The sequence below is a fragment of the Conger conger genome, chromosome 1 (genome assembly GCF_963514075.1).
Source record: "Conger conger chromosome 1, fConCon1.1, whole genome shotgun sequence".
In the NCBI taxonomy this organism is placed as follows: domain Eukaryota; kingdom Metazoa; phylum Chordata; class Actinopteri; order Anguilliformes; family Congridae; genus Conger; species Conger conger.
The window spans coordinates 15,737,147-15,751,219 of record NC_083760.1 but is presented as its reverse complement, the minus strand read 5'-3'; the positions used below and the strand labels follow the sequence as shown (position 1 = coordinate 15,751,219).

Below are 14,073 nucleotides of genomic sequence, written 5' to 3'. Positions count from 1 at the left end.
ACTGCATGCAGTTTTAATCTCTCACCCAAAGTAGGAAATGCCTGCATTATGCTCTCAATAGGGAAATTACTTTTAGTTTTGCATACTGTGTGCAGGCCTCAAGCTAATACTTCTGCAGATACTATCAGTTAAGATGTGCAATGGAATAAGAAGCACGGTATGACTGATATCAAAAGTGAAATTATCATTTGTCTGAGCATAAAGATGTAGACTGGTTCCTATTATCAGAAATTGATCTCCCCTTTGCACCATTGACTCTGTATCATGTGAAGTTAAAAGCATTTGCTGACAAAAGGTTGCATTTCCTTGTGTTTGTACTGATTCTTTCATGTTTCTCTTGGTAAATCTCATAGGAGAAGCCTATCACACAGCTTCTCTCAGATATATACATTTGGTGCATTATGTAACCGAGTAAGAGGTTTCAAATTTTAGCACCAAAAGAAAAAAAACAGTCACGCAAGTGGAAAGTCCCTGGTCTGCGTCCTTTAACCTCAGTGCTGAGCTATCTTTAATGAACTGAAGTCAAAAACTGGTGGCTGTAGGGTCTCATTAACAAGCATGCATATACTTTCAAATTTGTCTGTGGAGGTAAAATGTATTACAGAAATACACTGAAAAAGTGTATTTATACTTGTATAATTCATTATTGGTATAAGAATGAATGTGCAGCCTTCATATTTGCATGGATAGAACTCTTGCGTTTTTGTCTAATGTAAGTGCTGGGTATGGAACTTGTCTTAACCTGTGGTCTGCCATTCCCCTGATCGCCCCCTCCCGTTTTGGCTTTGTCGGTTAAAAAGGTAACGCTGTAAAACATAATGTGGGGGTTTTGTCCTTCTATTTCTAAGAACATAACAGACACATGCAAGATTACCATGAAATGCAACCTGCTTTCTGTCCACAGGAATTCGAAATTTCCTTAAAGTATTTCCAAGGAGTTCATGAGAGAATGAAACGCAGGTGAATTGGCCTTTGTTTGGGCGCTGATATTTAATCAATGTATTTTTTTTTTTTTTTCTCTGGGGTACATTTTCAAATATTTGACTAGTGTTCCCTCAAAACTTAAGATGAAATAGATTTGTTTTCCCCTTGAAGAGATCGCAAGGCTTTTTATTAGTCATCCAGATATTTTAAGCTTCCAAAGTTCCATTTTTCCTTGAACATAAATCCACATAATGAATCTCACATTGTTACCAAATGTGACCAAAACTGTTGGGGGCTGATCCCATATCTATAAGAGCAACTGAAGTGAAGAGAGGACCAGGTCCAACCCTGACTGGGCTGGGCAGAGCACACAAAGCGCTGCTCCCCTGGGGTGCTTGGTCCTGTTTGTCAGGCCTTGCCTGCCTCTGGGGACAGAGAAAAGAAAGTCGTGTTTTCTCCTCATGTTCTCGCCACACCTGCTCTTTACCGCCAAGCCCGGCCTCCTGAAAGGCATTGTGGGGAGAGGCCTCGTGACCTCTGTCTGGGAATTCCCGGCTTTTCCATCTTGTCGTGCTTCTGCTCTCTCGGCGCCCTCCTGTCCACAACCCCCCGGATCCAGCAGCGCCGCACGTTACGGCTCCACGGTGATGGAAGCGTATTCTTGCACGAAGGGCTTGCAGGAAAATCAAGACGATTGTGTTTGAGAGCAATGATACAATGTAGGCTTGTAATTGACTGCCTTTAAAACCTTCCTGTTGTTACAATCTTAACTGAACAAATGTTAAAATAATTTCCAGTACATGTGGACTGCTTGCAAAATATGCTCTAAATACTCTACATGCCCATTTAATACTTGTTACATGACTTGCTACATGACTCGGGATGTATTGGGAAAACGGATGAAGGAATGTTCATAGGAGCTTTTGTGTCCAGCTGAAAAACCCCTAATAAAACCGGAATTCCCCCAAATATTTATAGGATTGCAGAAGTGCGTCTCCTCTGCATCCGCACGGCTCTCTCTGGTCAGGAAATGAGATTTAGCCGAACGCTGCACAACTGCCTGTATCCTCGGACTTTCTGCAACAGTTTGTTGCTATGTCTCTGGTTTAAAAATACGTACACCAGTCACTCCAGAACGGTGCATAGGGTGTAGTGGCTGTGTTATTTTATTTAGTTGGGGCCAGCGTGCATTTACTCTTTTCTCAAGCTAACGAGATTTGATTCTGAGCAGCTGAAGCAGTGGTTGGGGAATTTCAGAACAGGGATGTGCCGGTCTTTGGTTTTGCAGAAGCAGAAGTAAAAGTGCAGTCGAGGGTCTCCAATGCTGTGAGAATGTGCAAAGGTGTTTTTCCGCAATGCCAACAAATTGAAAATGCTTATAGTGCAGTTCTTAATTAATTGTCTGCCTTTGACTTTTCTGCATTTATCACTGCAGTAAAATTGTGCTGCATACATACTTTTTAATTTTTGTTTTTTAATGCATCTTGTTAGTAGCAACAGTGACTAACTAAGGAGGTTAAAATAGCCTTTTAAGCATTATGTTTTGGTTGGTTCAGACAGCGGAGTTGTCAGGTTGAATGGGAAGTTGCGACACCACCCATATAAACGGAGTGCTTTATGCGTTTTATTTTTATGCACGGGACCTAAAAGTGAATGGTGGTGGACCTGAAAAGTCAGTGATTTCTGTGAGCACAAGATGGCTCCATTGAAGGTCCCGTGCTGCACGTGGCTGCCATAACCTTGGTTCGGCTGGAGTAGTGTTGCGAATTCCGAAACACGCGCTTCAATGCCTCCATTGTGTGGCAAGGTTTCCTGATGCCACACTGTTGTGTTTGTTTTCTTCTTCGCTGCAATACACAGCTGACTGAAAGGTAAGGAAGCACTGGCCGGGACAGTGCAGGAAATTCCCCCGCACTCCTGTGTGCCCTCAGGCCCAGCGCCTCTCTGGGTGCATACCAGTGTTCAATTTAAAAAAAGAAAACAAAAGCTAAATAAAACTCCTCGTTGTGTGAAAAAAAAAAAAGTATTTTGGAACCTTGCCTGGAGCCTCTGTTCTTTATGGAGTTACTTTAGTTCACTTTGTGAGATGGGCCGTTTGTTCTGCGAGTGCAGCTGTGGTGTCTTATCTAAGCAAAGGTAGCAAGTCAGGAAACCCACTGAACAGGCTATTCTGAGAAATAAAATTGCAGTATGAGTTATTACCGTGTGAGAGACAGCTGACACATTTTGATGGTTTACCTAGCAATGCATAACGAAGCTGAAACGCATGAATGACTGACGTTCCCCTTTCCTGTAGGAGCTGGAGCTATTCAAGGCCTTTGTGAAGCAGAACCCAGCTTTCGATGTGGTCATAGATGGCCTCAATGTGGCCAACACCACCATCAGAGGGAAGCAGTCTCAGATGGTGAGTGCTCAACATTCTCAAGTGGACTTTGAATGTCTTCCCTTTGATCATTTCAGCGCAAAGTATCAACAATCTGTTCCCAAGAAGTGTACAGCTTCAAAAATCATGAAAGGGGTGTCTCAGTGTTTGTCGTAGCCTGCGGTAACCGCTCCTCTGTCTGAGAGATGGTCAGCTCCAGGCCTTCCTCAAGTTGTTACTGTGCGGCTATCAGTTAGTTAGATTGTCAGGCTTTAGTTTGTTAGATTGAAGTGTTGCACGCAGATTAAAAAGCCTTTTGAATTATTTTATGGCAGAAGTGATGCTGTTGAGTGTTGGAAGTCTGCTCCTTGCAGACCTGGCGTAATATTCGCACATAATCATTTAAATTATAATGAATAATCCCTTGCATTTATATAGCGCCTTTCTCATACTCAAAGCACTTTACAGTGATGAGAGGAAAACTTGTCTCAACCATCACCAATGTGTAGCACCCACCTAGATGATGCGACGGCAGCCATTGGTGGAGAGGGAGCCCAAGTATGCATGTGCCTGCATTTGGTTAAAAAGGTCTAGCTCCAGAGCCCACTAAGAGCCACATTAGATGTACCAGTGATAGCAGTGTGCAGCAATTCCTGGAATGCTTCTCATTTCAAGCCCTTGTTGCTGACCGGAACGGCAGGTAATCCTTCTTTTAAGGGTGTGTTTAGAAGCACGATTGTTGTACCTTGGTGTTAGCCTGTAGAGACGTTGCTATGTGTGACTCCTCAGGCATTTACGTAAAACTCCAGACACTCCCCTGGGACTGGCGTCGCCCCACCCTGTTCTGTCCCCATTTTTAAACAGTGCTGGGAGGAGCTTGTATCTGAAACAAACCATTGGCATGGCAACGGTCCTGCAGATCCAAGTTTCTCAGTCCAGACAGCAAGACGAGTCGAAGGCAGTGACTCACTTTCCCATCTCTGGTTTAGGCTGTATTTGAGCAGGATGACCTCAGGTTCCCACCCTGACGTAATCGCAGAGTTACACAAGCCCTACAGCTGAAAGGGTGCTTTCCTGCTGACACTGGCCACCACCGCCGACACTAACCAGCACCCCCTTAGCCGTGCCTGGGCCGAGTTTGGATTTGGAATGGTAGTTTGGATCCTATAAAGGGAATGCCCCCTCAGAAGTGTAAGGGGATTTTTTTCATGTAAGATTTCAAATTAAATTTCAACTCTTGCTCGGTTTGTCCCTTTTGAACTCGTGACAGTGATATTTAATTTGCTACTTTGTTCTGTAGATAAAAACTAAATAAGCTGCACTCAAAAATAATGCATTTTATCAAGACTCCCTTTGATGGAAGCCATTATCTTTGATGCCCTTTCATCTAGCAAACCACACAGAATTCTGTTCCATAAGGCTTCCAGTAGCAGCGTGGCATTTCCAGATCTGTCTCCTCTTCTCAGGAATATTTGATCACCTGGTCACATTGTTTATAAAATAGGAGTTATAGGGAAACCCCCAGCCCTGCCAGAGTGAAATTCCACTGGAATTTCCTTTCACTGGATAGTCGGGAGAACTCCATACTGCACAAATGCATTGCTAAAAAAAAAAAAAAAAAAAAAAATCTAAAAATTCTTTTTTTTTTTTCTTTTTTTTTTCTTAAAACGCCCACAAGTCATAATTTAAGGGGGTTTCATCCTATATTGTCTTAATCATTCCACCGCTACCGCCTGACATAGAGAGGCACAGATTTAGAAGTTCTACCCCCTCAAACGCATTGTCAGGTTTTCCACTCCCCACCGGTAAAGACCCTGTGAAACTTTCAAAGTTTCAGAGTACCCCAGGGGAACTCTTTGTGTTCATGTCAGTCCCTGTGCTCAGCATACTGCACTATTGCTATGTAGATTTTAACCCTGGAGCATTAAACACGATTAACCCCTTCTGATAATGCACTCCAATTCTTAACACCTGCTGGTTATTTTACAGGAAGGAGGAAGGCTTTTTTACCTGCCCTGTAACACCAGTGGCACTTCTGCATTTCTTGAACTGCTGAAAGTTCCCAAGAATATTCATAGTTATAGGTTCTTTAGAAAAAGGTGACCTGTTGTATGACTGTACCAGGCTTGGAATGGCAGTTTGGCTCCTAGGAAGGGAAAGCTAGCTTGAAAATTTTTGTCATTTCATCATTTGAGATTTCAAATTAAATTTAAGTAATTATTGTTCGGTCTGTCTTTTCTAACTTGTGAAAGTGATTGTGAATTTTTTGTTTTGTTTGCCGTTTCGTGCAGATTCGATTAAAAAAAGAACCCATTTTATCAGGACGGCTTCTGACAGAAGGCATTGTCTTTGACCCACTATCATCTGCTCTGGGCTAGTCTCCTCTAACTCAGGTTTACATCAAAGCTCTCTCTTAATTCATTTGAAATATAAAATATTATTTCAACAATATCTTGATTCAGTGACAACCCCGGTGCTTTTACCATGCCCTGTACAGTGCCTCGCGCACGACAGTGTCATAAAGATGGTGCTTGATTATCAAATATTTGTTCGTGTCATGCTCTCTGTGAGCCTGCAGACCCATTAGTTTAGTCAGTTGCATTCTTTCCTTGTGCTGCAGGGTTCTCCCCTGACACAGAGCAGCTTCTCGACTTATCAGGCTGAGCCCAGTGTGGTTGGAAAAAAAAAAAAAAAAGGGTATCTCAATTCTGAAGAGGAATTTTTGATGCGACTATGTTTTCCATTTGGGCCCGGTCCTGTGACCCTTGTGGTCAGGCCTCACTCACAGGGCCCTGTTGTAGCAGGCTGCCGGGGTTCTGATAATCCGGTGCCTTCCCCTCACCCACTTCCTGTGGGGGAGGTTTCTTGAGTATTTTTAGATGTCTGTTACAGAAGCAGTTTAAGTCTAATCTCATCGCAGACCTCCGCTCTTACACGACACTAGCGCTTTCTCTGTTTAAAGGGTGCATTGTGTATTGCAGTGCGTAGCAACTTGGGGCAGGAAGTATTAAACTCTGCCGGTTGTTTGGGTTTTTGGCGTTTGAAGGACGTATTTAAAGCACAGTGCAATGGTGATGGTAGAGCTCTGGTAAATTTAGTTGTGGTAGATGTTCTATCCCTTTTCCTCTTGGGTGTCCCACAGTAGCTAAATTCTGCAGATGACCTGCTGTTTCCTATCATCGGGAAGCAGCAAGCACTGTACAGCAGGTAATTTATGGCCGTTCAGATCAACAAGCCTGCAGAATCTTATTCAGTCACATTGCTAGCTACCCGGCTACAACCTTTTTGCTCCGACACATCGTCCTCCGGATACTCTTGTCAGTTTCATAATGTCTGCTTTACACACCCATAGTCATGATGGGAAATTGATATTTTATTTTGTACACTTTTTCTAGCCAGTTGGTATGCTTGTTAAGCTGTGAGAATAGAAAGTTGTGCTTTTGTTCAATGGACTAATTTACTGGAAATCTGCTGTGTGCATGTGCATATTATGTGCCTGTGTTTCTTCACCATAAAACATTGGTTCTTCGAGTCTGAGCTGGTTTGCCCACACTGTTGACTGTTTGTGATATCTGTTGTTAATCCATAGTTGTTAGCTGTCCTCACCGAAATTCAGGCTGGTTTTTGTCCAAGGGACACGTCTTATTTCACATTTCAATTCTATGAGGGCTCACTGTAACGTTGTTGGTTTGCTGTGTACAGATCGACAGAAATGGGTTTGAGATGCCTGTTGGATGGCTTCATCTCTTGAGTGTAGCATTAGCACCCAAACAGATCTTTTGTGACACATTAACTGATATGTGATGATTACCAGAACAATTCATGAAACAAATCCATAACACACAAATTAAACTTGTTGGTCTGCATTCCTGATGGCTGGCTCACTCGCCGTTTGTACTTCCCCTCAAAGATGGCACCAGGAGTCATCAAGTCATTTGAGGGTGTTCCATGAGGAATGAGGAACTCTGTCACCCTCCGTTCAGATGAATTCATGCTCTGGGTAGCACATGTGCCACATCGAACACAAAGCCATGCCCTCAGAAGCAGGATTACCAGTTATTCTTGCCAGCGGCGACATACTACGAATTAAGAACGAAAACGCTTTGTCAACCTGCTTAGCACACAAACAAGATAATTTTTTGGAATAACTTGATAGTTAACTTGCCACCAATCACATTATATCGATTTAGTTAAACATTCATGAGCATAGGGGCAGCAGTGGACTGCACCAAATGTTAGCTAATCACAAATCTTTCCCCTGTCTGCAAGTACTGAGATGGCAAAAACATGCAAAGATAGAAAGAACCCTCACTTACACCTCCTGTTCACTTGGAGTGTGACATTAAATGTACAGCTTCTGCCTGTTAACTACCCCCTTTCTTACGGAAGTCGCATGATGAGGATAAGTAAACCACCTTTACATTCCCTAGATCAGGGATCTATAACTCCAATACTATAGGGCAACAGCGTCTGCTAGCTTTCGGTGTGTTTCAGCACTTAAGTCATTAACGGAACGACGTGCCATACGCCTTATTTTAATGGCCTAAATTGGCTGTCCGTTGAAAATCACCCATGAAGGTCTCCAGACCCCACAGATTCACACGACTAGTATGTGAGATCTTGGCCTAGATATTGCTTGAGCAGAGTCAAACGCATCATAGAGACTGGTTTGCATTTGGATTTCTGCAGTACCTCACAGAAGTGCAGGCCTGTGAACATATTACTCTAACCTGGGGGCATGAAGACAGTGCAGTGAGTCCCATTGTGGATGCTGCCATTTTTGGGGCTGTGAAACTGCATGCTGAACTGCAGCTGCAGGCTGCGGTGTGGGTGCTGGGCAGGAAGCAGTGCTGAACGCCCACCCTTTCAGAACCATGTCGAGACAGCCAGGGGATTTCTGTCCCATTGTTATATGACTAACAGGAGCAGCCACACGCAGCACTAAATGTCGTTTTTTTTAATGTTCTTTTTTTTTTCTCCCCTCTTTCAGTTTTGATTATGGTTGTGACTTTTGTCCCATTTGTAGCTGGTATTTAACGGCTAATGCTTAAGACCCCAAGCTATACTGTAAATGTGTATCCATCACAGGTTATCTGCTGGTTATCTTTGTTAGAAGATACTGTTTACTGCTTATATGCCAATCCAAAGTTGGCATAAGTTATCATTTTAGTTATTTTATTACATTGGTGTTCTTGGGGTTTTCTGATTGACAAGTGATCTAGTGTAACAGATAACAAATATAAGAACACAATTTTGGCAGAAGCCCTTTTCATAGGAAGTGTGTTTCCGTGTAGTGTGGACATCGAGATATGATTGTTCTCAGAAGCTGAGCAGGAAATGTGAATGGATTTTAATCTTTTGAACATTCCTGAATCAACATTCCTATGCATGTGCATTGAAGCTAATCAATACGTATTCACAATGATCGTTTATTTTTTTAGTGATAATGGCTGACCATTATTATTGAAGAGAGTCACAGAATTTCCTGGGAACACATAGTTCAGACTAAGGAGGATGATTCTCTGTGTGTCCTTGGGAGGGTATGCGCTAGCCAGACAGGCTTCATGACATCACAGACAGAAAAGATTCCCTGCCGTTAGAGGAACTTTTCTCATGTGAGATTGGGTATGTCCCCAACTCTACCTGGGGAACTTTTCTCTCACAAAGTTGAAAGGGTGAGGGTGGGTGAAGGAGGGGGGTTTCTTGGTCTCTTGGTGTAACTGGCCCAAAGTCAAGTTCTTCTTCCACAAATGTTTTGGCCCATAAAGTTTTGGAATACAGTCCATGCTAACAATTGTTCCAAATATGAGGGCCACCTTATGAACACATTTTTCTTCCCATCTTGAAAGTTAATTGTTACTTTTAGGTTTTAACTTTTTTTTTCCGTGGCGGCATATATAGGTGGGGGAATTTAGCTGGGAAGTTTGTAGGCAGGACAGAGGGAAGTGACCTTCGCTTGTTGTGAATAGCACCTGGATGAGGTGAAAGTTCAGTAATTAAACAAGATACAGCAGAGCACGGTGCTTTCCAGGCAAGAAAAAAAAAAAAAAAAAGAGAGAACACATGCTGTATCACGAATACCACTTCCTTAATATGAATCAGCACTAGGGAACCAATCCCTAAATCCTGTATCATGGAGCTCATTTGTACTGTTGCCAGAATTACTTTCCAGCTATTGTGATCGTGACTGCAGTCACGAGCACTGCAATTTTATTCAGTCAAATACCTACTTTCATGAGGGAAAAGGAGAAGAACAATTAGTTCAGTGATACTTTACTTGTAATATGATCTCATTTTCTATATAAATGCCCCACACCCTGCACTGTTTCATAGCACCCAACAATTGTTACAAGTGAGCAGTATTTCTGTTGAACGGACCCTGTCATGAGACAATCCTGTGAAATTACACTTGTGATTAATATGAATGAATTATTTATCTTCTTGAATTTAATTTAATTATCTTGTCAATGAACACTCATGAATGAAACCTGGATGGTGATGGTTTAAATATGATATGAGCACATTGTAGAAGTAGATGTGTAACTGTGTTAGTCTGGAATTTTACTTCGCTGAGCTCTGTCTGAGGAGGAAACGTTTCCTTTTCCATCTTTCTGTCCTTCCTCCTTGCACCAAAGATAGGAATATCCCACTTCCTGTGCAACAGGAAACTCCCATGTGTGGTGTCTGAGAAAATGAGTAGGTGACACACAAAAAGGATGACAATATATAGGCCAGACAAAGACAGACAAAATAATTCCCCCCCAGTGGATGCGTCAGTTACTTCACACACAAGTTCAACAGAGGGGAATTTCTCATAGATGAGGAGAGTGCGTAAAAGGTTATGCATCAAAAAAGAACAGCTCATTGGATTCACACTACGGGGTTTTTCATTCACAAAAAAAAATAAAATTAAAAAAAAAAACAACCGTGTGGAATTTGTTAAGAATGGAGGTTGTAACCACAAGGCCAGAGGTTAAAATAACATTTGGGACACTTTCTAGTACTTAATCAGAATTAAATGTATTTATAAGCAGTTATATGCAAGCTATGTGAACAGTCAACCGTAAGAGCAACTGTTGTGCAAGTTGTAAGTCATATAATAGAAATTAATAGACATTGTGCAGTAGCAAGATGTAATCATCCACAACTGAATAATTTATTTTCATGATCTCAGACCAATGGCAGATCATCGATGCTGAGGTTGTTGTTTTTTTCACTTTTCCATTCAGTCCACTCCCTATTTAAATAAAAATGACCCCGCATTGAACCTTGCAATTTATGCTCTAATGCAGCGTTTCCCAACCATTTCCAAATGTACAGAATCGCACGACACGCCACTCTCAAAAGCAAGCGATATGCTGATATTCATGTGACCTGTCAACAGTTGCCCTAAATGTTCTTCCGGTGGTGTAACCCTTTCAGTCCCAAGAGGGCAATATGGCACTCAAGCATAACTACCATAAAATCCCAAGCGCGCCATATGGCACTCAAACTTATACTGTACCTTTTCAACCTATCAAAACTGCTGCTATTGTTTTGAGTCCCTATTAAAACCCTACTCAATTTTCTCAACCAAAGCCAAAACCCCTTTGTTATTTGGATGGAGCCAGTTCATATTTGGCTTGGGACCGAAAGGGTTAAACGAAGCAAAATTAATTTTAATGACATTAATTTTGAGCTTTTGTGAATGGGATTAGTTCAATGCTGTTAATGTGGGTTAGGGTTACTTTAACATGGGGGCTGAATATGTTTGCATGCTCCCTGCAGCTCCTGGAAGTGGTGTCGCAGCTGAAGAAGCAGGGCTGGCGGGTCCTGGTCCTGGGCAGGAAGCACATGCTGCAGCAGTCCTGCAAATGGGACCAACGTCACATGAGCCTCATCCAGAGGAGGGCTCACTGCTTCTTCACTGACAACCTGTGAGTCACTCACCAGTCTGGGAGCATATTTCCCCACGCAAATATTTAAGATATGTGGTGGAATCTGCATTTGTCGTTTGTTAGACGTTTCGTCTGAGATATTTCGCAACCATTTAACCCCAGTTGTGCCTGCGTTTGTACATTAATGAACTCCCGGCAATGAAATTCAATTGCGTGTTTTCTGCAATCTGTATCGTCATCCTGTTCTGTAAGTTCCTCTCTCCGAATTAGGGAAAATAATGGGAGATGTGGGATACAAAGTGTATTGAAAGCGGGTGTTTCCACACATGCATGGTTCCCAAGTTAAGTAAGCAATTGGCTGAGAGTTGTTTATAAGACAATTAATTGTGCTTATTATTAATTTAATTTGCTCATGATTTTAGCTACCCTGGTGAGAAGACAGTTTTTAGGACATGTATAGCAGGAGATTCAGTGACTTAAGACTTGCTGATGTTTCATGGAGATCAGTGACTAACTAAGGTGATGCTGGGATGGAAGTTGGAGGCAAAATCATCAACTACAGCAGTGTTTCTCAAGTCTTCTCAACAGTTCTCGGGACCCACTCACCAGAAGGTTTTTGTTGTAACAAGGAACTAGTTCAATCACTGGTTAAAACAAAAACTTTCTGGCAAGTGGGTCCCGAGGACTGGAGTTGAGAACCGAGAGACAACTAGTATATGTAGTTGTACTATGTAAAAGGCAGATAATGCTTGACTGCACATGATGAATGATATGGCTCATGTCTGTTATACTTGTTTTTATCTGGGCAGTACTGAGGATGACCCCTTCATCCTGTACGCTGCCCTGCATTCTGGAAATCACTGCGTCTTCGTGTCCCAGGATCTGATGCGAGACCACAAGGCCTGCATGCCCAATAGTGCAATGAAACGCCTCTTCTTCAAGTGGCAGCGTGGGCACCAGCTTGTACTGAACACTTGGATACTGAAAAAGGTTCATTTCCAGTTCCAGGTGAGAGAGCTTGAGAGCTCCAGTGGAGGAGGAAGGGAGGTTCATTCGGGTACTATATAAGCTGCCACGATGATGCTCTATGGAGTGGAGATGGGATTAAGAGAAGTTTATAAAAAAGAAAAATCTGGGGCCTCTTCTATGTGTCGTAGGTGACTAGTGCCAGATCTGAATTGAACAATATGGTAGCAGTGCAAGTGACATAACAAAATATAAACTTAATAAAATTTTAATTTGTTCATTTGGTTGCTTCTATCAAAGATATGCAATAAATGCAATTGTAGCGGAACTCGTAAACGTGAAGGTCTGCTACAAAATGTGACATCGTCCCTAAAGAAATAATTTGGAATGTGTATATTTTCCTTTGACACCTTGGTATTAAACTCCGGAGCATAATCAATGTTTTGCTGTTCACAGCAGCCAGCTAGGGCCACGGATTCAAACGGGAACCAACATTACATTACATAATACTTAATGGCCAAAAATAGAGAATGTCAGAACTGGGGACACACTCAAAATATAAGTGAACAACATGTGAATTTAAAAAATGAACATATGAGCGGAAGCGAACCTGACCTCAAAATGCAGCGTTAAACATGACACATTTCTTCAAATTTCAAAGCAAGATTACTTATTTCAATTTTTCACAGTTTCAAACTAATAAAAAAGGAAAAAGGCCCTGTGCGAAAGTTTGAGAACCCTGTCAGTTATTACTTCTCCTCGGGCAATTATAACCACTTGTAAACACTTGCTGTAGACAACCAAGAGGCTTTCAAATCTCGCTTTTGGAATTTCTCCCCATTGTTCCTGGCAGAACACCTCTAGCTCAGAAATATTCTTCGGCCTCCTTGCAAGTACGTTATGTTTGAGATCTCTACACAGATTTTCGATAATATTCAAGTCTCAGGACTGTGGTGGTCATTCCATAACCTTCATCCGTCTTTCCTGAGGTCATTCTTGGTTGATTTCGAGGTATGCTTTGGACCATTGTATTGCTGGAATACCCAACCTCTCTTCACCTTCAATGTCTGGACTGAGCTTTGAATATTCGCCTCTAGAATTTCTTGGTATTTGGTGGAATCCATTCTTCCTTCCACTCGCACAATATTTCCTGTGCCCCCAGCTGCTGCACAACAAAGCATAATGGAGCTTCACAGTTGGCAAGGTGTTCTTTACACCCTTTTTTCTCCAAACATACCTTCTTTGCTGCTGGCCAAAGTTTGATACTTTAGAAATTATGGAGTTACTTCAGAATAAAGTTCAGCCCTGGAATTGTAATCAACTGCCTGATTAAATCCCTAACAAGTAAATCACCTGGGATCATCTTTTTAAAAAGTAACAAAGAATAATCCAAAAAGGTTTGCAAACCTTTTCACTGGGCCCTTTTCCTTTTTTATAATGTATAGACCATATAAAATTAAATATTTATTGCTTTACCTAACTCTACCATTTAGAGTTCAGGTTTGCTTTTGATCACATACTAATTCATTGTAACAGACATTTAAACCAGGGGTGCCCAAATCTTTGCACCCCACTGTAAACTGTTCATAGCAACAAATTGGTAAAATGTTTCAATGTTGTGCTAAATATAAGATGTTATCTCCAGTATATAGTCTAAAACATATATTCATTTATTGAAGTATCAGGGTTTAAGAATATCTTCTTTGTGCTCTCATTTCAGACAATACAGGATTATGATACCATCGTTCAGACAGACAAAACATCCTGGCACATTCCCTATGATGCGGATGGGGTAGACCGGTGCACCTTTGAAGTGCCCCAGAAGTGGCTTTGTCTCACCAGAAAATGACCTCTTTTTTTTTTTCTTCCAATAAAAGTAATTGGTTATAGCATGTTTAAAGGGATGTATTTATTTTATAAAGTTAATAAAAATGATTTCACAAA

The 14,073-nt window shown here is 41.7% G+C and overlaps 1 protein-coding gene across 1 annotated transcript in view; it reads left to right on the top strand.

The window, feature by feature from the left end:
* The window catches only part of prorp (protein only RNase P catalytic subunit), a 19,372-nt gene extending 5,299 nt beyond the window's left edge, over positions 1–14,073 (top strand). Inside the window, exons 4-7 of the mRNA XM_061220315.1 lie at positions 3,221–3,328; positions 11,054–11,202; positions 11,973–12,171; positions 13,850–14,073. Of these exons, the coding sequence (XP_061076299.1) occupies positions 3,221–3,328; positions 11,054–11,202; positions 11,973–12,171; positions 13,850–13,978 (585 nt within the window). The 3' untranslated portion in view covers positions 13,979–14,073. The remainder of the gene's footprint in view (positions 1–3,220; positions 3,329–11,053; positions 11,203–11,972; positions 12,172–13,849) is intronic.